Source organism: Rana temporaria, chromosome 4 (assembly GCF_905171775.1).
Source record: "Rana temporaria chromosome 4, aRanTem1.1, whole genome shotgun sequence".
Lineage (NCBI taxonomy): Eukaryota > Metazoa > Chordata > Amphibia > Anura > Ranidae > Rana > Rana temporaria.
Window position 1 is genome coordinate 287,298,512 of NC_053492.1, and position 25,537 is coordinate 287,324,048.

At 43.5% G+C, this 25,537-nt stretch overlaps 1 protein-coding gene across 1 annotated transcript in view; it reads left to right on the plus strand.

Moving 5' to 3' along the window:
• The first annotated feature begins 6,578 nt into the window (after positions 1-6,578).
• The window catches only part of LAMA2 (laminin subunit alpha 2), a 1,029,834-nt gene continuing 1,010,875 nt past the window's right edge, over positions 6,579-25,537 (plus strand). Inside the window, 1 exon segment of the mRNA XM_040350410.1 lies at positions 6,579-6,809. Within this exon segment, the coding sequence (XP_040206344.1) occupies positions 6,713-6,809 (97 nt within the window). The 5' untranslated portion in view covers positions 6,579-6,712.

Here is a 25,537-nt window from a genome sequence, read left to right on the forward strand (position 1 = left end):
GTCGGTCACTAGTTTTGTGTCGGTTATCTGATTACAATCTTATACTTGATTTGTGTTTCTTTTGTAGATCATTTTCTGGCAAAATATACTCCTGAGGAAGTTGATAACTGCGAAACATGTAGAGTTTGCAACTGGAAGAATTTGTTTCTGTGTATATTACTGTGGAACTATTTTGATATCAAAATTTTCCAAATTGCATAAAAAAAAGTGTGTGCTCCATATATAGTAGCATTCGGTGTCTAGTATCTACTCATTTATGGTTTAAATGACATATGTTTTTGTATAATAAATTTATATTTTTGTAACTTTACTTTGTAAGTCTATACTGTACCATGAAAGTCCATATTGCTTCCACAACTTTCAAATTCTCAGCCTTGACAAAGTGGTGAAAGCTCTGAAAACTGGTACACCACTGACTTCTCCAATCTACATGTATCATCAGCTGTGCAGACTCACTTTATCAACAGTGCATGCTTTAGATGTGACACATCACCAGCTTCACCAGCTATTCGCCCTTGTCAGCTTCCTTCCGACATAACATGTAGGTCTGAGCCTATGATATCATTATGTTGATCAAAGCTAGTCACTGGTAAGCTCTGCAGAGAGAGTAAGCATCTTGGCTTCTAACAGGAGTATCGGCAACGGTTAGGTTTCTTCTGTTTGCTGGCTGTTTACATATTATACCACGTGGCTTATGTACCATCTTGTTTTTAATTGATTGTGCTTTTAGTGGCCATAATATATTGCAACAGAGAGGGCTATTATGTGGGTTTGTTTTTGTGTTTCATTATGAACAGCTTAACAGAGGGAACATTCTGCGATTTACCCTTTGCTGTATGGGGTGCTGGTACATTTGAATGCTGCTCTGAAAGTGATTAATCCCTATTGTAATATAGGCTGCTACATTGGAGTCCTTCTAAGGAAGTTGTTAACACTTTCCAAGCAGTACTAGAGCGGTAGGACCCAGTGGAGCTGATGATTCTGCAGACTGCACACAGCAGGAAACAGGTTGCCGTGGAAATTGCAGCACACTGGATTCAGTAAGTATGGATTGCAGGCTGGAGCAACAGGTAAGTACTGTAGGTAGGTACAGAAGGCTGGGTACTGTGGGTAGGCACCAGGGTGGATCATAGCAGATGGGGCGAAACAGGAAGCTTAGTCAGGGATGGATGCCAAGGTTAGTAAGCCAGTGGTCAGCGGATAGAAGAACAGAGATGTGGTCAGGCAAGCCAAAGTCATACACAGGACAGGAGACAAGAGCCAATCCGTGGGCAATCTGAGGTCAGAGCTGGGAGAGTGACAAGAGGTACCCAAGGGCAGGCCGTGTAGTAAACAGGAGATCAGAAGCATAAGCACACACAGGAATAGGAAGCAGGAAGCTGAAGACCAGTCAGCAATGTCAATGTTCTGCAGTCACTCTTTTAAAGGCCAGAGGGCGTCAGGATCTGACAAGCATTGCGTGCACCAGCATGCACACGTCTTCACCATGGTAACCTTGCATTCACAATACGCGAGTGGGTGCGGCCATATTGGAAATCGGACACTTTGCCAGGCCTGTGGGCAACTCTCCTCTGGCTAGTCTCCTGACAATAACATAGTGTATACAATTGCGACACAATTAATATTGTAATTGAATGTAATTAAAAATTAACTTTCCCTTTCAATCTGCAGCTCGGTAATTTACTGAACATGTAATGCAATATGGCTACCTGGAGGTGTACAGAACTCCCCCCAGAAACATAATTTCCCGCTTGTGTGATTGGATCACAAATTTTCCCAGAAGTCTGCCATAAGATACAAGTCAGATTTCAGGCACCCCCTGCAACAAAAAATTAATTTCTGGTGAGCTAGTTCCAATAGGAAATCGTGTCTAAGGGGATGCAGGCCCAGCAGCTTTCCTCATTAGTGCCCTGCAGTTGTACAGCTGATTGATAATTATGAAACCACACCCCTTAAACACACTTTCCCATATGGATACAGACAAACACACAGTGATTTCTTTAAAATAACAAAAGGTAGAAATTTGAAAGTTTGTTAAAATCCTTGTAATGTACATAGATCACCCAGAGGGGAATGCTTTTTTCTCAACAAAAGTGGAGTTACGCTTTATGGTGAGCTGTTTAACTAGCATATGGTAGATTTGGGAAAGCATGTGTTTTTGAGCACTGAAAAAATGTCTGTAAGAAGATAAAGTTTTTCTTGGTACTGAGGATTTATAAGATCACTGGGCCAAATTCTCAAAAGAGATACGCAGGCCGAACTGCTGTTCAGCCTGCCTATCTCTGTGCCTAACTTTCGAAACGATCCTCAAAAGGCTTTTTCCAAAGTTAGGCAGAAGATCTGACATGTGTAAGACACTTACACGGTCAGATCTTAGGATGCAGAACCGCATCCGCCGCTGGGGGCATTTCTCATTGAAATGCCGCTTTGAGTATGCAAATGAGGACTTAAGCAGATCCACAAAGCATTTCAGCATTGTGATTTCTGTGTAAGTTCCGATTTGCTTGTGCAAAACTAGGGCTGGTTTTACAATGTGGAAAATTAGTCACACCATGTAAAAGCCCATTCAAGCGACGGCATTTGTTATGCATTCCCGAGGGAGAACTCCACAGCAATTTGTAAAATCAAAACCGGCATGGGTTCCCCCCCCAGGAGCATACCAGGCCCTTAGGTCTGGTATGGGTTGTAAGGAGACCCCCCCTACGCCGAAAAATCGACGTAGGGGGTCCCCCTACAATCCATACCAGACCCGTATCCAAAGCACGCTACCCGGCCGGTCAGGAAAGGGAGTGGGGACGAGCGAGCACCCCCCCCTCCTGAGCCGTGCCAGGCCGCATGCCCTCAACATGGGGGGGTTGGGTGCTCTGGGGCAGAGGGGCGCACTGCGGGCCCCCCCACCCCAGAGCACCCTGTCCCCATGTTGATGAGGACAGGACCTCTTCCCGACAACCCTTGCCGTTGGTTGTCGGGGTCTGCGGGCGGGGGCTTATCGGAATCTGGGAGTCCCCTCAAATAAGGGGGCCCCCAGATACCGGCCCCCCACCCTAAGTGAATGGATATGGGGTACATCGTACCCCTACCCATTCACCTGGAGGCAAAGTGATAGTTATTAAACACACAACACAAGGGTTTTTAAAATCATTTATTAGTCTGCTCCGGAGGCCCCCCCTGTCTTCTTTAGCTCTAATACCAGGGAGGGCTTCTTCTTCCACTCTCCGGGGGTCTTCTCCCCTCTCCGGGGGGGTCTTCTCCGCTCTCCGGGGGTCTTCTTCTATCTTCGCCGCTCTCCGCTGTTGACTCGGCACACCCCGGTTCTTCTGCAGCTGTCCGGTGCCTTCTCCTTCAGCGCTGGCTGCCTGCTATCTTCGTGTGTTAGCTCAATTACTAGCAGGCAGCCAGCGCGTTCTTCTGTGACGTCATCTTCTTCTTCTCCCTTCTTCCGATGTTGACACGTCGCCTCTTCTCACTGCAATGATGGAAGCGCGCCTTGCATCCCATTTATATAGGCATCACCGTCCCATCATGCTCCGGTAGGTACCCACGTGGTGGGTGCCTACCCACGTGGGTACCTACCGGAGCATGATGGGACGGTGATGCCTATATAAATGGGATGCAAGGCGCGCTTCCATCATTGCAGTGAGAAGAGGCGACGTGTCAACATCGGAAGAAGGGAGAAGAAGAAGATGACGTCACAGAAGACCGCGCTGGCTGCCTGCTAGTAATTGAGCTAACACACGAAGATAGCAGGCAGCCAGCGCTGAAGGAGAAGGCACCGGACAGCTGGAGAAGAACCGGGGTGCGCCGAGTCAACAGCGGAGAGCGGCGAAGATAGAAGAAGACCCCCGGAGAGCGGAGAAGACCCCCCCGGAGAGCGGAGAAGACCCCCCCGGAGAGCGGAAGAAGAAACCCCCCCCGGAGAGCGGAGAAGACCCCCGGAGAGTGGAAGAAGAAGCCCCCCCCTGGTATTAGAGCTAAAGAAGACAGGGGGGCCTCCGGAGCAGACTAATAAATGATTTTAAAAACCCTTGTGTTGTGTGTTTAATAACTATCACTTTGCCTCCAGGTGAATGGGTAGGGGTACGATGTACCCCATATCCATTCACTTAGGGTGGGGGGCCGGTATCTGGGGGCCCCCTTATTTGAGGGGACTCCCAGATTCCGATAAGCCCCCGCCCGCAGACCCCGACAACCAACGGCAAGGGTTGTCGGGAAGAGGTCCTGTCCTCATCAACATGGGGACAGGGTGCTCTGGGGTGGGGGGGCCCGCAGTGCGCCCCCCTGCCCCAGAGCACCCAACCCCCCCATGTTGAGGGCATGCGGCCTGGCATGGCTCAGGAGGGGGGGCGCTCGCTCGTCCCCACTCCCTTTCCTGACCGGCCGGGTAGCGTGCTTTGGATACGGGTCTGGTATGGATTGTAGGGGGACCCCCTACGTCGATTTTTCGGCGTAGGGGGGGTCTCCTTACAACCCATACCAGACCTAAGGGCCTGGTATGCTCCTGGGGGGGGAACCCATGCCGGTTTTTTCTTTGAAAATTGGCATGGAGTTCTCCCTCTCAGGAATGCATGCCGATCGACGCTGTCAATTTTTCTTTTTTTTTTTTTTTTCCGGCGCGTATTTTTTTTTTCACCCGTCGCAACTTTATTGTCCCGTCGCAATCCACAAAGCCCGGCGTAAATTACGTCCGCGCGCTGCACGTTGGGAAAATTACGTCACACGCATGCGCAGTACGGTCGGCGCGGGAGCGCGCCTCATTTAAACTTAACTGTAACTGCTGAAAGTTAAGTTAGGCAGCTTTTTTGAGAATTTGGCCCACTGTGTGCATCTTCATATTTTTTTTCACATATATGCATGATTTAAGCAGGCACTTCCCCCCCTTCCTGCCCAGGACCATTTTTAGCTTTCAGTGCTGTCGCACTTTGAATGAGAATTGTTCGGTCATGCAACCCTACCCAAACAAAGTGTTTATAATTTTCTTCACACAAATAGAGCTTTCTTTTCGTGGTATTTGATCACCTCTGCCGTTTTAAAATTTTGTGCTATAAACAAAAAAAGACTGACAATTGTGAAAAAAAACGAATGGGCACTTATAGGCTGCACTGATAGCACTGATAGGCAGCACTGATAGGCGGCACTGATGGACACTGATATGCGGCACTGATGGGCACTGATAGGTGGCACTGGATAGGAAGCACTGATGAGGAGCTACTGACAGGCATTACTGAGTGGCATTGATTGGCACTTTGATGGGGCACTGACAAACATTACTGATGGGACACTGATTGGCACTTTTTTGGGCACTGATTGGCACTGCTGTGGGCTCTGATCTGCACTTTAATGGGCATTGACTGGCTTTATACAGGGGATGAGCACTGATTGGCAGCTGATGGCCATCTTTTGAAGGGGGCTGTGCTGATAATCAATGTGCTGATTATAAGCACAAACCCCCCCCCCGACAGAGAGATCCGCCGATCGGCTCTCCCTGTCAGCGTGAACCAGAGGAAAGACATTTACCGGCACTTCCTGGTTCATGCGATGATCATGCAATGATTCATGTTCGACCTGAACATAAAGCTCATTCGTATTGCACAATATAACTGACCCAGACATTTACAGCAGTCTTTCAGAATGTTGGCAAAGAAAGTTGATCTAGAGTCATGCAATGTGGACTTGCTACAATTGTGCAACAAACTTGTAAAGCCTGGTAACTCTAGCAATAGCTTAGCAAGTAATTTTAAAACTAACAGTTGGTTTAGCTAGAATTTTGCATCGTATCAATCTATTTGTCCAAAATATGAAGTTGAAAGGATGAGTCTGACATTCAATGATCCAAAGCACACTAGAAAATCAAAAAACAAATGACTCAAAAAGAAAAAAACAGAGAGTTGGGGGATTGTCCTGTTTTGAAATATTATGTTCATGTGATAGGTTCATAAGACCTATAAACATTTTGCAATTGAGAAATGGTCAAAAATTGAATTTGAATATTAGAGACTTGTGGGAAGATGCCTACAGGATTAATTATCTGCTACAGGGTGCAATACCAGCTTTCATTGGTCAAGGATGTACCTACTTTTTCCACTGTACACTATTACATCGATTGATATATAATAAATAAATACATTATTGAAAAGGCAATATTTTATTGTGTTCTTATATCACCTTTATCTGTAAGTTTTATTAAAGATCTAATATGTACATGTTTAAATATGTTGAAAAAGTAAACAATTTCCATGGGGTGCACTTAATTTTTCAGCCATAAAGACTGAGAATGGTTAAAAAATTTATAAAAAAATCTAAGAGGCCGAACATATCCAGCTAACATTTTTTCAAAATAGACACAAACATCTAATTGGTTGAAATATTACTCGTCGTCCTGCATTTCTCAGTTAGGGTATGATTGTATTGATTACTTTGTTATATGTATTCAATGAAAAGCAGTTGCTTTTTTTAAGTGTGCTAGGAAAAAATCTTTTAGTAACCAAACTTAGTGAGACAACACAGGCCAGGTGCATAGTCTGTACAAATATAAAAATGAACTGCCTCATAGTCCCTCAGTGGGAGCAGAGGAGGAGGAGTAAATTTTGAAACTGTCTCTAACTTTAGCCTGAAATCTTAGTTGAAGTTTCTGTGTGTCTGGCACACAGCTGCATTCAGAGAGGAATAGGACGACAAGGAGAGGAGAGGCGTCTCCTCACTGTCTTTCCACAAAATGCTGAACATTTACCATCTGATTATGGCTCCGAGAACTTTGCTCGCAGTTTTCATCTCTTTGATGCTCAATGAATGCGTCCAGGCTCAGCAGAGAGGTACAATTTTATGTGGAGTGTGTTTTGTTTGTGTGTGCATGCAAGGTACAGTGGGGACTGTCTTATAAGTGCTGCCCCAGATATCAAGTCCAATAGATTTTTGTGCCAGCCTAAAACAAGTGTTTAAAGATTTATGAAAATAGCTTAATGTATGTGCAATGTTACGCATGCATATTTACTGTATGTAAACTTCTATATGCGATACATTGCTATAATCCATTACAAGTGATTAAGCTTTATCTTCTGATTGCTTGGAAAAACTTAAACAAAATGTAGTGTGAAAATGTTGCTATAGGAGAAAGCATTTTTTCTTTATTGTTTTTACAAATTTTACTTTACGATAGAGTAATGCTATAGCCTTCAGCTCGTTACAATTTTTTTTAACCATTCTGCTTATAAAAAATACTTTATGAATGTAGTTTCATGTGTGTTCAATGCTTTAGATTTTTTGTCTAATGCTCCTATCTGCCTGTTCAAATGCATTGTTGTATCTACAGTATCTGACTACTTTTGCTTTACCTTGCCCTGTTTGCCCCCTAGAGTCCCTTCTCACACAATACCACTCTTTCTAGGTGTTATCGTGCTTGTGAAATTGATTGTGATTGGGAAATTGCATTTGTAGTTGTTAACTAGTGTGTGATGTGGTTCTGTTCACACTACAGCATGTGTACTGCACAGGGGCGGACTGACCATTGCCACTAGGGGGCCCCATCAGGGTTGCCAGGCTCAATAAAACCAGGGACAATGGGCCAGATTCATGTAGAATCGCGGCAGCGTAACGTATCGTAGATACGTTACACCGCTGCAAGTTTTCATCGCAAGTGCCTGATTCACAAAGCACTTGCGAGAAAACTTACGCCGGCGGCCTCCGGCGTAAGCCCACGTAATTAAAAGGGAAGTGTGCCATTTAAATTAGGCGCGCTCCCGCGCCGGACCTACTGCGCATGCTCCGTTTTGAAATTCCCGCCATGCTTTGCGCGAAGTGACGTCATTTTTTCGAACGCGATGTGCGTAGCGTACTTTCGTATTCCCGGACGTCTTACGCAAGAATAAAACATTTTGAATTTCGACGCGGGAACGACGGCCATACTTTAATATGGGCTGTGTAAAGTTAGGGTACCTAAAACGACGACTAACTTTGCGACGGGAAACTAGACTAGCAGCGACGTAACGAACGCGAAAAACCATCGTGGATCGGTGTAACTACTAATTTGCATACCCGACGCTGGTTTACGATGCAAACTCCCCCCAGCGGCGGCCGAGGTATTGCATACTAAGATCCGACAGTGTAATTCAATTACACCTGTTGGATCTAAGGCCCCGTACACACGGGAGGGTTTATCCGCGGATACGGTCCAGCGGACCGTTTCCACGGATAAATCCTCTTGAGGATTTGCGCGGATTTTGATGCGATGGAGTGTACTCACCATCGAATCGAAATCCGCGCCGAAATCCTCTGGCGATGACGTGTCGCGCCGTCGCCGCGATGATGACGCGGTGACGTGCGCGACGCAGTCATATAAGGAATTCCACGCATGCGTCGAATCATTACGACGCATGCGGGGGATCCCTTTGGAAGGATTGATCCGGTGAGTCTGTACAGACCAGCGGATCAATCTGTTGGGATGGATTCCAGCGAATAGATTTGAAGACATGTCTTCAAATATTTATCTGCTGGAAATCCATCGCATGGGAGAAAAATCCACGGAAACAGATCCGCTGGATTGTACACACCATAGAATCTATCCGCTGAAACCCATTCGCTGGTATTTTTCAGCGGATGGATTCTATCGTGTGTATGGGGCCTTAGGGCTAACTATGCGTAACTGATTCTATGAATCAGGCCCCGTACACACGACCAGTTTCCTCGGCAGAATTCAGCTTCCGACCGAGTTTCTGGCTGAATTCTGCCGAGAAACCCGGCCGTGTGTACACTTTCGGCCGAGGAAGCCGACGAGGACCTCGGCGAGGAAATAGAGAACATGTTCTCTATTTCCTCGTTGTTCTATGGGAGAACTCGGCCCGCCGAGGACCTCGGCGGCTCCAGGACTGAACTGGCCGAGGAACTCAATGTGTTTGGCACGTCGAGTTCCTCGGCCGTGTGTACGAGGCCTGAGTCGCATAGTTAGGAAGACCCTAAAACAGAGATACAACGGCATATCAGGAGATACGCCGTTGTATCTCTTTTGTGAATCTGGCCCAATATGTAGAAATCTGTGTTTTTTTAACATCTTTCCCTGATATGTCCAAAACCAACATGCTTTTGATGTGAAAATCCTGAGATTTTAGCTGCCCTGTCTCTGCACTGCCTCCTGGCAAGGTGGCCATCTGTAAGCCCGTTGGCCCCATAATCTTCTATTGCCCGGGGGCCCCATGAGTTGTCTGCATTGCATTTGCTGTTGGGCTGTGCTTACAGCAGCTTGAATATGCTTACCATTGGATGCATGGGTAAGCATTTTTCAAGAATGTATTTTTCTGCTTGATGAAAAATACTCATCAGGTACAAGGAGGGTATGGGCATGTATGCCAACTTTTGGACATTTATAAAATAAGCCTAGCTGATTGGTAAAATACATTTATGTATATCAGTTTAAGTGAACTTGAAACTTATCTGTGAAAATGCAATTAATATAGCATGTGGATGAGGTAAAGATGTATACTTTTTCTACACTATCCTGGCCCATCTCAGTTAAACTGTTAAATACTAGGTTTGGTGGATTAAGTATAAAAGGTATTTAAACCAGTGTTTCAGTATCTACACCTGTGTGCACATGATTGTATCAATAAACTTAATTTAGTGTCTCTATCCAACATCAGGAATGTTTAGGCTTTAGTAACTCTGCATTGTTTTTTCTGGGCAGTACTCCACCCTTGACTCTGCCCTCCAGGAGAAGCCATAACAAACAACAGATAGTTCACATTTTGTGATTGCAGGCAGCTAAAAACTAAGCCATTCGCATCAGTACACTTCAGTACTTAGCGTTTTCTGTGTCAACAAGCCTTACTCTGCAAAAAAACTGGACTATTGCTTTGTGACCAAGGGTTTTTTTTTTTTTTATAACTGGTAAAATATAAACAATGGAAAATGTATTATAGCAATTGACAAACGTTTTCAGCAAAAATGTTTCAGTCTACAATTTATTCCACCCATAATCCCTTTGATAGTAACCCATGTATACTTTCATACAGAAGTGTGCCCTCCTGTGGCAGAAATAAAGTTAGTAAGCCTAAAGGGAAAAAAAAATTTTTTTTTGTTTTGAGCAGTGGAGATGGATTAGAACACCTGTCAGGTCCTATTGCTGCCTGTGCCCACGTTAGGGAGATTCACTCTCTCTATTTGTCCTTTTTTACCATTATCATTGAAAGTGAAGGAAAAAAAAAAAAAATTGGGCTGTCCCTAGAAAAGTAATAGAGGGGAAATCATCCATTGGGGACACTAGTTCTGGTGACCTAGAGGTCCATAAGGGATCCCCTAAATTGCAGGGCTTTCCCTCTAACTTCCTGATTTGGCTATGGAGCAGGAAGTGAAAGGAAATCTTCCCAATGGGACACAGATGTTAAAAAATAAACTGACAGGGTTTGTGATCCTCCCTTACTCTATCCAAAATGGAAAAAAAAGTTTTACTTTAAGACAATAGCAATTCAAAATTCTAATAAACAAATATAAACATAATACACATATATAATTTATTTATTTATTTATTTAAAATGCTTATTGAGAGCGCAGTCATTACCAGCAGGCCTCGATGCGCTCATAGAACCAACATATAAAATACAGAACACATCTCTCATTACTATAAGATAACAATATAAAATCACATAATAACATTTAAAAATACTAAAATACCATACTAATACTACAGGCATACCCCACTTTTAAGTACACAATGGGACCAGAGCATGTATGTAAAACGAAAATGTACTTAAAGTGAAACAATACCTTTTTTCACTTCTAGGGTGTAGTGGGGGGTCAGGGGCTGTAGTGGGGGTGTCAGATGCTGTAGTTGAGGTCCCAGGGGCTGTAGTGGGGGTGTCAGGGGCACACTGGAACAGGGCGGGCTATACTCTCGGAGCTTCAGCTCCTTCTACTGTGGCTGCAAAATGTCTGTACAGTACTTGTAAGCCACTTTACATACACTCGTGGGTATGTCCTTACTCGCGAGTGTATGTAAAGTGAGTGTACTTAAAGCGGGGTATGCCTGTACTATCTTACCCTAATTAGGGCCATACACTTGAACAAATAGGAAAGTTTTTAAAAACGTCCTGAATTTTAATAGATCCTTCTCACGTCTTATATATAGAGGTAGAGAATTCCAGAATATTGAGCCCTGCGCATCCAACGTCCTCCCTCCACATTTAGTTCTTCTAAATTTAGGGACAGTCAGATTGGCCTGATCAGCAGATCTCAGTGATCTGTTGGGAACGTAACAGGTAAATTTTTCTTGCAGATACCCTGGGCCTATCTTATGGATGGCTTTATGGACGATACAACCCACTTTGAACAAGACCCGCTCAGCCACCGGTAGCCAATGCAGGGCTTTCAGAGACGGTGTAATATGGTCCCGATGACCCACACCCGTTAATAACCTAGCTGCAGCGTTTTGGATCAGTTGAAGCTTATGCAGAAGGGTTTTTGGACACCCCATGTATAACGCGTTACAATAGTCCAGCCGACTACCAATAAAAGCATTGATCACTTGGACTTTATCCACCTCGTCAATGAAATGCAATGTAGAGCGCAGGAGTTTCAGTTGGTAATAACATGCGCTCACCACCTGATTTACCTGCGCCTTCAGTGACAATTTGGAATCCACAATGATTCCCAAGTTCCGAACCTGGGTAGCCAGGGTCGGGGATGGCATAAACGAAACCGGCCAAGAAGGAAAATCAGTCACACTGGTTTTGCTCTGATTACTGATAATAATACATTCTGTTTTTGAGCCATTAAGTTTTAAATAATTGGCTCCCATCCAGGACTGTATTTCTTCCAGGCAGGATGCCAAATCTACCTGAACTTCCTCATTTTTAGGTAGCTTAAAATAGATTTGCGTATCATCTGCATACACGTGAAAGCTAAGATTATGACGCCGGATGATATATAGTAGTGGCCTTATGTAGATATTAAATAATATCGGCGATAGCGCAGAACCCTGAGGAACCCCGCAGGATAAGGAGCTATTAGATGAATAATACGTCCCTAGTCTTACCCTCTGAGTTCTATTCTGCAGGAATGAGGCCATCCATGTCAATGCCATGTCCTCAAACCCGGCCACAGACACCAGCCTTTCCAAAAGTCTTGCATGATCTACAGTATCAAATGCAGCCGACAGATCCAGCAATATTAACGCTGAAGCCTCATCGCTATCCATGGCCCATAGGCAGTCATCCTTAACTTTAATCAGGGTGGTCTCTGTGCCTCTACCAGGGCGGAATCCAGACTGATATTCATCAAAAATATCATTGGACTCCAAGTGCGGTTGAAGTTGCCACACAACAGCTCTCTCCATTATTTTAGCTAGGAAAGGCAAGGTCGAAATAGGTCGGTTATTACTTAGATCGGACCGTGGCACGTTAGCCTTCTTCAACAAGGGGATTATAACCGCCTGTTTCAAAATACTTGGCACTGTTCCAATAGTGAAGGACATATTAATAATGTCTGCTATAAATGGTGCCAAGGTAACAGCCGAGTCCTTCACCAGCTGCGCAATACAGGGGTCAAGCGCTGACGACGAAGCTCTAAGCGATTTGAGAATAGTCAGTATCTCTACACTAGTTACCACCGAAAAACAGGTAAAACGTACCCCTTTATATACAGGAAAACTTTCTGTATAACAAGAGTCAGGTATATTATTTCTTATGTCTATTATTTTTTGCTTAAAATACTCTGCTAATTTCTCACTTAATTCTGGAGAGAGTTCTTCCTTAGTATCTAAACAAATTGGATTTGCAAGAGTGTTGGTGACTTTAAATAATTCTGCGGCCTTGTTTTCCGCCAACCTAATTTTCTCTGTTAAATATGTTCTTTTGGCTTTTTTTATTTCAGCTTTATATATTTTCAACGCCGCTCTATATGCCTCTCTAGTACAGGAGTTAGGGTCTTTCCTCCATATTTTTTCTAACGCTCTGCAACTCCATTTTAACATGCGAGTATTTTGATTAAACCAGAGCGGATTATTTGTTGGGGATCTTATATTTTGACTCTGTTTTTTTGGGGCCAAAAGATCTAAAGTTTTTATTATTGCTGAATTAAATGCTTCTATTTTATCCTCAACGGTATGTATTTTTTTAAATACCCTGATATCTGCATTCTCTAGAAATATTCTAGAGAAAGCATCTGCGGACACATTTGAGTAATTGCGTGTAAGCAATGGTTTAACAACTCTATTAGGTATATGAGGGGGTTTTTTCTTTACATTACCCACTATTTTAAAGCCTATAAAGAAATGGTCACTCCAAGCCACCTCTAGCGGTGGGTCCGTCCTGGTTACACAGCCATTATGTAGTATCCAATCCAAAGTGTGCCCAGCCCTATGGGTGGGTTTACTCACTTCCTCTGTATAACCCAGGCTATTAGCATAACAAAGAAGTTGCTGAACTTCTGTATTGCTAATATCATCTGCCCACATATTGAAGTCTCCCACAATTAAAGACTTGGGAAACTGCAACACTGAGGCCTCGTACACACGACAGAGTTTCTCGGCAGAATTCACCGAGAAACTCGGTCAAAACCCGGATTCTGCCGAGAAACTCTGTCGTCTGTACAGTTTTGGCTCGATGGAGCCGCCAAGGAACTCGACGAGAAAATAGAGAACATGTTCTCTATTTTCTCGTTGTCCTCGTTGTTCTATGTGAGAATGCGGCCCGCCGAGCTCCTCGGCGGCTTCATCCCAAAACTCGACGAGGAACTCGACGTGCCAAGCACGTCGAGTTCCTCTGTCGTGTGTACGGGGCCTGAGGCTGATAACAATTCTGTAATATCCTTTAAGACAGTTGCATTCGTACTCGGAGGATGATATATGATAGTGAGGCCAACGGTCTCTTCCGGACTTTTCTTCCACCTTAAAGCTAGGCTTTCTAGTGAAGTATACATTTCTGTGCAGTTCACGACCTCAAAGTCAAATATCGCTCTAAAAATAAGGGCTATACCTCCTCCCCTTTTAAACTGGCGATCACACTTAACTATTTTATATCCCCCTGGAACTAATTCATCCAGCCGTGGGGGAGAAGCAGCCGAAAACCACGTCTCCGTCATGGCAAGTAGGTCCAATTTTTGCTCAACTATTAAATCATAAATGGCCGCTGCATTTTTTATAGCTGAGCGGACATTTATAAGACCTGCCTTTAAAATCTCTGTCTTTTTTCCTGATGTATCCTGGGGTATCCTTTTGTCCTGTACTACTGGGTGAGGATATGTAGGTTCCGACCCGTAATCACCATTATTCCTTATAGAACTACGCATAATATTGTATTTTATAATTTTTTCCTTAGTGCGATCGTTTAAGGAATAGCACTTATTTAACCTTGTTAAATATTCAAAAGAGTAACAAATTAATGATACAGCTAACACTCTGTCTTGTGCCATATCACAAAAGTTTACACCTTATAACACACAATTAAATAATCAAATAATCAAATGATAAAATACCAACAGGCACAACTTTAAAATATCCAATATAAAACCTTCAATCTAACATAAAATAGAATCAAGTGAATTAAGTCCCGCTAATTGAGATCTATTTAAAAATTACATTAGTTACTCATCCTTCTATTATTTACCTATCGGCCTTTAGGACCAAGATGTTATAGCTTCTATTCTCCAATAACCAGAGAAATCAACTATCTCTACTGTCCCAACCTTATACCCCAGGGGGAGATGCTGCGGGAGTCTCTCACACCGCCGCTACACCTTCACCAGGTATTCCTCCGTGCAGGGCTAACGGTACCTCTTACACGTCCCGTCACCCTTTAGCACAAGTTCTTTATCCGAGGGAAAGGAGGGGGGTCAGGAAGGGGGGTCGGCTTTTAGTCTCTCACACCACCGCTGCCACCCCACTACCAGATGCAGGTATTCCACCAGATATTCTCTGTACAGGGCTATAGGTACCTCACACGTGCCCTTCGCCACTTGGCCGGAGTCCTCTGCCCAGAGGGATGGGGGAGTGGATCGGCTTTAGTCTCTCACACTACTGCCACCCGACCACTTCCAGATGCAGCCTCTCACTCTGCCTCTGACCCAGATGCAGCCTCTCACTCTGCCTCTGACCCTTCTATTCACTGCATCTCCATCAGGCTTCACCTTACTCCTGGACAGGCAGCTGACCACCCTCGTTCTAGTTCCCGACGTGCCGCAGCTTTCATCCAGATAACAGGATCACCTTTCTGAAACTGCAGGGTCCGGATCTCCACACGCCGACTGCCGTCCTTCCCTGGGCACCTCCGCCGGTCTCTGGATCCCCTCTATCTTGCTCCTGCAGTCCAGGTAAGCTGCCCGTTGAATCAGGCCCGTCCGGGGATGATCGTCCGTCGGATCGTATCGCGGCCGCGATACTCGCTAATAATGTATAGTTGTGCTCCTAAGTTTGCATACCCTGGCAGAATTTATGATTTCTTGGCCATTTTTCAGAGAATATTAATGATAACACAAAAACATTTCTTTCACTCGTGGTTAGTGTTTGGCTGAAGCCATTTATTATCAATCAACTGTGTTTACTCTTTTTAAATCATAATAATGACAGAAACTACCGAAATTACCCTGATCAAAAGTTTACATATCCCAGTTTTTAATACTGTGTATTGCCCCCTTTAACATCAATGACAGTTTGAAGTCTTCTGTGGTATTTGTGGATAAGGCTCTTTAGATTCTCAGATGGTAAAGCTGCCCATTCCTCTTGGCAAAAATCCTCCAGTTTGTGTAAATTCTTGGGCTGTCTTGCATGAACTGCACATTTGAGATCACCCCTGAGTGGCTCAATGATATTGAGGTCAGGAGACTGAGAGGGTCACTCCAGAACCTTCACTTGATCCCTGCTGTAGCCAATGACAAGTCGACTTGGCCTTGTGTTTTGGATCATTGTCATGTTGGAATGTCCAAGTACGTCCCATGCGCAGCTTTCTGGCTGATGAATGCAAATGTTCCTCCAGTACTTTTTGATAACATACCATCTTGCCATTAATTTTGACCAAATTTCCTGTGCCTTTGTAGCTCACACATCCCCAAAACATCAGTGATCCACCTTCATGTTTTACAGTAGGAACGGTATATATATTATCCTTGTTGACTCCTCTCCAAATGAAGCCTTTATGGTTTACAGTAGGAATGGTGTATATATTAGCCTTGTTGACTCCTCTCCAAATGAAGCGTTTATGGTTGAGGCCAAAAAACAACATTTTGGTCTCATCACTCCAAATGACTTTGTGCCAGAAGGTTTGAGGCTTGTCTCTGTGCTGTTTGGCATATTATAAGCTGGATATTTTGTTGCATTTGCGTAGTAATGGCTCTCTTCTAAAGGCTCGACCATGCAGCCCATCTTTCTTCAAGTGCCTCCTTATTGTGCATCTTGAAACTGTGGTTGGTCTACCTGACCGTAATTTGGTTTCAACAGAACCCCTCATTTTTCACTTCTTGATTACAGTTTGAACACTGCTGATTGGCATTCTCAATTCCCTGTATATCTTTTTATATCCCTTTCCTGTTTTATACAGTTCAAATACCTTTTCCTGCAGATCCTTTGACAATTCTTTTGCTTTCCCCATGACTCAGAATTCAGAAACGTCAGTGCATCACTGGATGAAAGATGCAAGGGTCTGTCAGGAGTCCAGAAACTCATTGACTTATTGACCATTTATACACACACACTAATTACTTAAGAAAACAGATCACAGGTGTGGATGGTTAATAGCCATTCAAACCCCTTTGTGTCAACTTGTGTGCATGTTATCAGGCCAAATCATCAGGGTATGTAAACTTTTCATCTGGATCATTTGGGTAGTTTCTGTTGTCATTATGATTTAAAAAGAGTAATCACAGTTGATTGATAATAAATAGCTTCAGCCATTGAAACCAAACCATGGCCAGGCAGACCAACTAAAATTTCAGCCTGCTAGAAAAATTGTTTTGGTGCAAAGAAAAACACACAAACAACTTCAGGTGAAATATAGGACTCTCTGAAAACATGTGGTGTGGCTGTTTCAAGATGCACAATAAGGAGGCACTTGAAGAAAGATGGGCTGAATGGTTAAGTCGCCAGAAGAAAGCCATTACTACCCAAATGCCACAAAGTATCCCGCTTATAATCCACCAAACAGCACAGAGACAAGCCTCAAACCTTCTGGCACAAAGTCATTTGGAGTGCTGAGACCAAAATGTAGCTTTTTGACCGCAGCCATAAACGCTTCATTTGGAGAGGAGTCAACAAGGCCTATGATGAAAGGTACACCATTCCTACTGTGAAACACAGAGGTGGACCGCTGATGTTTTGGGGATCTGTGAGCTACAAAGGCACAGGAAATTTGGTCAAAATTGATGGCAAGATGAATGCAGTATGTTATCAAAAAATACTGGGGGAACATTTGCATTCATCAGTCAGGAAGCTGCGCATGGGACTTGGACATTCCAACATGACAATGATCCATAACATCAAGTCAACCAGTCATTGGCTACAGCAGAATAAAGTGAAGGTTCTGGAGTGGCCCTCTCAGTCTCCTGACCTCAATATCATTAAACCACTCTGGGGAGATCTCAAACGTGCAGCTCATGCAAGACAGCCCAAAAATTTACAGGAACTGGAGGCTTTTTGCCAAGAGGAATGGGTAGATTTACCATCTGATGCCTAGTACACAAGTACAGGATTCCCGATGGTAAAAATTCTGCTTGGAATTCCGAGGGGAAAACCGAGAACCTGCTCGGTAAGTTTTTCCCCCTACACACAAGAGATTTTCCCGACATAGGAAAAATGCCGGGTAAAAGAGAGCTGGTTCTCTTTTTTTTCCGCCAGTTTTCCTGTCGGGAAAAGCTCTCATGGCAGTTTTCTCGAAAGGAAAACCTGTCATGTGTACGAGGCATGAGAAGCTAAAGAGCCTTATCCACAAATACCACAAACAAAGCTGCCATTGATGTTAAAGGGGCAATACACGTATTAAGAAACTGGGGTATGTAAACTTTTGATCAGGGAAATTTAGGTAGTTTCTGTTGTCAATATGATTTAATAAGAGTAAACAGTTAATTTATAATAAATGGCTTCAGCCAAACACTAACCATGAGTAAAAGAAAAGTTTTTGTGTTATCATTCATATTCTCTAAAAAGTGGCCAAGAAATCATAAATTCTGTAAACTTATGAGCACAACTGTACATACATTGCATTTAAGAATGATGATTAAATACTGTAGCAATGTAAAATTGTATAATTTATCTTTAACACAAATACCGTATTTATCGGCGTATAACGCGCACCGGCGTATAACGCGCACCCTAATTTTAGGAGGGAAGTTTTAGGAAAAAAAAACTTTCAACAGCCTCTTTTATATTCCAAAGCCCCCCTGCACATTACATACAGATCCCAGCACATTACACATAGATCACATCCCAGCACATTACACATAGATCACATCCCAGCACATTACACATAGATCACATCCCAGTACATTACACATAGATCACATTCCAGCACATTACATGTAGATCACATCCCAGCACATTACATGTAGATCACATCCCAGCACATTACATGTAGATCACATCCCAGCACATTACATGTAGATCACATCCCAGCACATTACACATTTTCAAACTGCCTGTGAGTGCTGTATGGGTGGGGGGGGGATACTCTGCCCTCCTACCTGCTTCTCCTGTCACAGCATGAGCCGCTCCACTCACCCAGCTTCAGCTTCGGCGTCAGCGTCTGTAGTCCCGATGTCTCACGTCGGATCAGGTCTCCGGGTGTTGATACCCACTCCGTTCTGTTCCGTGTTGATCTCCGGGTGTTGATACAGCGCCGCATTGGGTCCCCATGGATGCCCGCAAAGCTGATCAGGTCGGCATCTAACCACACAGTCTCCCGCTCAAACCGCTCAAACCACACAGTCTCCTCCTCCTCCTCTCCTCCTCCAATCTGAAGCTATACTCGGAGGGGGAGGAGGAGCAAGAAGAGGAGAGAAGGGACTTTTTTTAATCTTCTTAGTACGCCGTTGGCTGTCCCATGCGAGGTGGGACGGCCGGCACGACACTCCCGCCCAATCCCCGCCCCCCCCCCCATTGGTAAACGATAATGACATCGGCGTATAACGCGCACCCACGATTTCCCCCTGATTTTAAGGGGGAAAAAGTGCGCGTTATACGCCGATAAATACGGTAGATTAAATAGTAGAGGTTTGTATTACACTGTATTTGTCTATTACAGTTTTGCTAATATTCATTTTGGTATTGTTCCATCAATATTCATATTTCTTATATATACAGTTTCAGCTTTTACATTTAGCAGGGTAATAATTTTAAATAGTATTAGTGGTTTATGTGCACTGATGTTGATTTAAGTACAGTATTCAAAAACAGACATTTAAAAAAATTGCAAATATACACAATTAAGGGTGCAATCTTTCAATATTCTGCACTTTATGATTTTAGAAAAATTATGAAACTCCTAGTCTGTGATGTGCATTTTGTTTGTACACATGAAGTGGAGTAAAAAATTATGTCAGACTTTGACATAACAAGTATTAAGCACTTGTGAATACATTGAACAGCTGATATGCAGCTACATTAGCTACTGTACTTTAACTGGGGCATTGTTGTTGTGACATGTGTGTGATGTATTGCTAGGCATTTTATTGCCTTTTCAAATAGCAATTGAAAGCCAGCGCGGATTGTGCATAATACAATGGTGTCCTTTTCAGTGCCATCTGAAAAAGTAAAAAAAATGTTCCTGTTAGTTTTTCCTAAGTATTTTTTTATTAAGCACCAACCATAGGCGTGCGCGCGAGGGGGGGGGGCCTAATGCCCTGATATACTTGTCTACATCTGGATGAGAGGGGCAGTGGGCGGTATATAGAACAACCGATGCTCTGCATTTTCCATCTCCCCCTCACCCACACTTGCTCCCTCTGACCAGCTCTGCCATAAGATGTAAAATGTATTAAAATGTATTAAAATATTAAAAATTGTTTTAACACATTTTAAAATGTTTGTTTACATTTATTTAACAAGAGTGTGTGTCTGTATATATGTATATATATATATATATATATATATATATATATATATATATATATATATATATATATATATATATATTGTAAAGTTCGGGGAACCAGCTAGATCGCAGGACACATACTTTTAAATCAAAACTGAGGTTTATTAAACTTAAATGGCTTCACAACAGCAAAAACAAAAGAAATAACAGTCTCACCGACTTGTAGAGCTCAGAACTGCTATTGCAGTTAAACAGTCCTTGCAGGTAAGTTCCCCGGCTAGCAGGCTTCCAGGCAGGACACTGCCAAGTGATTTCACAGCTTTTCCTTGTCCACCATTTACCATGCACAGTCTCCACTATACTCCTCCACTCCCATCTACAACTTCCTGTCTTGCTTTAAACCACTTCCTTGGACAGGTGTGTTAACCCTTTCTGTTCCCTTAAAGGGATCACAGTCCAAACAGAGGGGAAATATAGAGTCCTTCCAGGACCCAGCCACGGGTCCTGGACAATATATATATATATATATATATCCACACACATGTGTGTTTGAGTTTTGGGGTGTACACCCTAAACCAATAGGCTGTGCACGCCTATGGCACCAACAATTTATGAAGGTCTTTACATTCTGTGCATTTACATCAGTCCCTGCCCTCAAGGAATCAACCTCAATGAATAATAGATGGGCAGATGATTGAAAGGTCTTCCCACTCCAATCATAAATCTTGCTTCATTCATAGAAGCTGTAGTACAGGCTTCTATGAATGGTGGAGCTGGACAGAAAAGGTAGGCATAGCCGGCCATATTTGATAAGGGAACACTATATTCCGTTACATTGTTCAATGGCTTGACAAACAATATTGAGAAAAGTTCCCAATTACTGTTCTAAGGCTGAACATTTCAAGAGGTTCTATGAGCACAGCGTGCCCTTTCCAGAGTGCGTATGCGCTGAATACACCGGCGCATGTGCCGAATACACCGGCGCACAAGATAATTGTAAATATCTCTTAAACCGTGTAGGTTTAGGAGATATTTCAAGCCCTAATATAGACTTACCTGTAGGTGAAAGTGGTCTGTAAGGCTTTACAACCACTTTAATACATTGTCACTATTAGAGTTAAATGAGGAAATAGGAGTCAAAACAATTACTTAAACAATTGTATTTTTTTTTTAAGTCGAGCCATACATCCTGATATTATGGTAGTAGTGGCAATAACAATCATTATCATTTTAATTACATTGGATTTACCAATGTTAGGGCTATATTTGTATGTCTCTACAATTATATTAGTCCTAATATTTAGCTAGGGTATGGTATCTTATTTTGTTTATAGAAATTCTTAGTATAGATATATTTGCCATGTCCCCTATTTCTCATGGATTTTACATTTGACTTTCATCTATATTGATGCTTCAGTTTTTTTTTTTTTTTTTCATTTCATTTGTGTATAATGTTTATTTTTATTGTCCATTTATTATTTATTTTTTGGTCTTACAGTGCCATCTCTGTTTCAAGTTTCTCTCTATAGATAGGCCCCTCATAAGTGCATATTTTTTCCCCATTTTTTTTCTTATTCATTTGTAAAAAATGATGCTGAGCTTTGCTTATGTATATTTATTCATGTCCTGTGTCTGCACCATTATGTTCTATATATACCTAGTCCCTCACTTCACATCAGGTTTGACAAAAAGGCAAATACAGCCTTGAAATGTGTAGCCTTGCCCACATCAGCATGTGACATCATCCATTAAATTCAGAGCTGGCAGCCGCTTCCCCACACCACTCTGCGCTCCATTCTAGTCCAGGCAACTACCGCCTGCAACGCAGCCATTTCCTGGTGTCACTCTGCAGATACTGGCCTCTTCCCTGCTGAACTCTGCAATACTGGTTTCATATTCTTTATCATCTGGCTCCATCAAGTTATGACTGAGGGGTTAGGTCCACCCATTCTGGCTACATTATAAGCTGGCAATCTCGATCACTATTGTGAGTATATACATGCTTTTGTTATTCATTTTGAAAAATTTTTTTTTTTCTCTTTCAAATGCTTTATTAAAACAAAAGTTGCAGTACAATTGTGTATACACGCATATGAGACAAATTTTGAATGATAAAAGTACATACACTGCATTTGTCTAACAATAGTGGGAACAATGATAGCATTAACCGGTTACCGGCTGGAAAACATTTATCTAAGAACATGAAGGATTAACCGGTTACTTTGCGTGCAAATGATCAGAATTGTGATTCCTCAGCTGCCGGTTCAGCCAAGTTTCCTTTTGTTTATTGTTGTTAGTGGGCTTGTTTTTCGGTCTAGAGCCGATAAAGAATTGAGAAACAGATGTAAAGAGTAGAAAAGTTGGAAAGGATTCAAGAGGGATGAGAGTAAGCTGTACCTGGATTTGGCAATGCTGTGCGTTGTTTATAGGGTATTCATGAATATGAGACGACATCCATGCGAGACAAAGGGTGTTTCCCCTCTCGCTATGGCTGGTTGACAATGGACGAGAGATAGTAGAGAGTTTGGGTATGTTAACCCGCCTATCAGCTTAGTCGGGTGGTTTATTCACGTAGTGGGTGTTGAGAGTGCCTGTTCATATTCTTCCGAGTATCGAAAGGACACCCATGGGCGCCAAGTGTCCTGGAATTTTGCCGCTTCCTCTGTGGCTTGTGCCGCTGTGTCCTCCATGTCATGGATCTCTGAGATTTTTTGTAGCCATTCTTTAGTGGTTGGAACTGAAGTAGATTTCCAGTATAACGGAATTAATGACTTTGCCGCGTTAAGCAGGTGTCTGGTTAGAGATTTTTTATACCTTCTATATGAGAAGTCGTTGACATGGAGCAAACAGCATGCTGCATCAAGCGTAAGTTCTGTTTCTGTCATGGTTTTTATCAACGCAATGATTGTCGACCAATATTTTTGTATGCGTGGGCATTGCCACCAGATGTGGAGCAAAGTGCCTACTTCCGCGTTGCACCGCCAGCACCTGTTTGAGGACTCCGGGTACCATTTGTGTAATTTAGCAGGAGTGGCATACCACTGCGTTAGCAGTTTGTACGCCGTTTCCTGGGTCCTGGTGCTAAGTGAGCATTTATGTGCGAATACGCACGCTCTGTGCCATTGTTTGTCCGATAGAGTGGTCCCAAGATCTCTTGACCATTTGTCTTTGAATCTGTTATTGTCGTCCTGCGACGCGTTCTGTATCCATGTGTATGCCAGCGAGGTGGCCTTACGAATTGGTTTTCCCTCCAGGCACACTGACTCCATCTCCGTTGGTTGTCTGTTAAATTGAGTTTTGCGTCTGGTGTCGGTCGTGTAACTGCGGATTTGGAAATATGTCCACAATGGTAATTGGGGACAGTTCGTGTCTGTTTTTAGGGCTTGGTGGTCTTTAAATTGTGAATTCTTGAAGCAGTGGGTGGCTAGGAGGGGCCTGTTAGTGTCTCCCATATGTAAGAGTGGATTTCTTATCCCTGGTTGGAAGTCCGGGTTATTTCTCAGAGGTGTAAGGGGGCCTATGTGTGAGAAGGGTTTTGAACGTCCGGCCAATGAGTGGAATATTGAGAGGGTGGTACCAATCAGGGGGTGGCTTTTTAAAGGGGTTGGACACTTTTCCCATGGTATCCAGGGGGAGAATCTTAGACTGTGTTGGCACAGCTCCTCCTCAAGGGGGACCCAGTCTTTTGTGTCCGCATGGCAATGCCAGTCTACGATCCGGGTCACGTGAGAGGCATAGTAATAGTGCTTATAGTCTGGTAACCCCATCCCACCATCGGCTTTTTGTCTAGTTAGCAAGCTAAACTTGATACGAGAGCGCTTGTGTGCCCACACGAATCTAAGCTGGAGTGACTGTAGCTTTTGGAAAAATTTGTTAGGGATCTTGATCGGTAACACCCTCAACAGATATAAGAGTCTGGGCAGTATGGACATTTTACAGATAGCCGCCCTCCCAAACCAGGAGAAATTTTTAGGATGCCATGATAGTAGGTCTGTGTCAATTGTTTTGAGAAGGGGGGTAAAATTTTTGTCGAAGATTTGGGATAGTTGGGGGGTGAGCCATGTCCCCAGATATTTGAGGGCAGATGGTACCCACCTAAAGGGACAGTCCGCTCGCAATGGACCCAAGACCTCGTTAGGTACTGAGATGTTCAGTGCTTCGGATTTTGCGAAGTTTATTTTCAGATTGGATATGTAACCGAAAAGGGAGAAGCTCTTCATAAGTTGGGGGATGGATGTCTTAGGGTCTGTTAGAAAGAATAGGAGGTCATCTGCATAAGCTGCAGTTTTAAATTCCTTCTCTGCTATCTGGAAGCCTTTGATGGATTGCTCTAGCCCTACCTTTCTGATGAATGGTTCTAATGTTAGGATGAAGAGGAGTGGTGATAAGGGGCATCCCTGTCTTGTGCCATTCTTTATATAAACTGATTCTGACAAGGATCCATTTATTTTTAACCGTGCGGTGGGGTTTTGGTATAGTGCTGAGATCCACGCCATCATGTGTTCTCCCATACCCACAAACCTGCAGGTTTCCTGCATGAAATCCCAGGCCACGCGATCGAACGCTTTCTCCGCGTCCGTGGACAGGAGAAAGCCCTCGATCTTGCGCCGCCCCGCCGCGTGGATCAAGTTCAGGGATTTGGTCACGTTGTCTTTTGCCTCTCTATTCGGCATAAAGCCTGCCTGTTCGGGGCCTATCAGCTGGTTGAGGAGAGGTCTGATCCTGTTGGCCAAAATTTTGGCCATGATCTTAATATCTAGGTTTAAAAGGGATATTGGCCTATAACTGGAGCAGTGTGTCGGGTCTTTTTCTGGCTTGGGTAAAAGTGCAATGTGTGCTGTGAGGAAGGTTGTCGGGACAGCACGGGGCGAGGAGAGAGTGTTTAGGGCCTTTGTTAAGGGGTTTGTTAACGTGTCGAGGAATGTTTTGAAGTATATGGATGTGAAGCCATCCGGGCCTGGGCTCTTCCCTGTTTTAAGACCGTGGATTGCTGCTGTGACCTCCGATATGCTAATTGGTAGTTCGAGCGATGAGGAGTCTATTTCCGCTAGCTTTGGAAGCATAGAGGATTGTAAGTAATCTTGGATGATTTGCAACCTGGTGCCTTGTACTCCAGCTGGTTTATGTTGGTTGGGGAGGTTGTAGAGTTCTGTGTAATAGGTTTGGAAATGTTTAGCTATGAGGTCGTCTGTTAAATCTAGGGAGCCCCCTTTGTTCCTTATGCCTAAGATGGAGTTGTTGTACTTAGGTTTTTTTAGTGCTCTAGCCAAAAATTTCCCTGTTTTGTCGCCAAACTCGTAGTATATTTTCTTTTTAAAATACAAAAATCGTTTAGCCGTATTTGTTATCAGTTGGTGTAGTTTCTTCCTGGCGTCTAATAATTCGGTGGCAACTTCCTTTGAGAGAGTTTGTTTGTGTTGGGTTTCTAGTTTCATGATCGTGTCAGAGAGGTCGATCAGAGCCTTTTTCCCCTCCCTTTTACGCTTTGCCCCCATACGTATGAGCTCGCCCCTGATGAAACATTTGTGGGCTTCCCACACCGT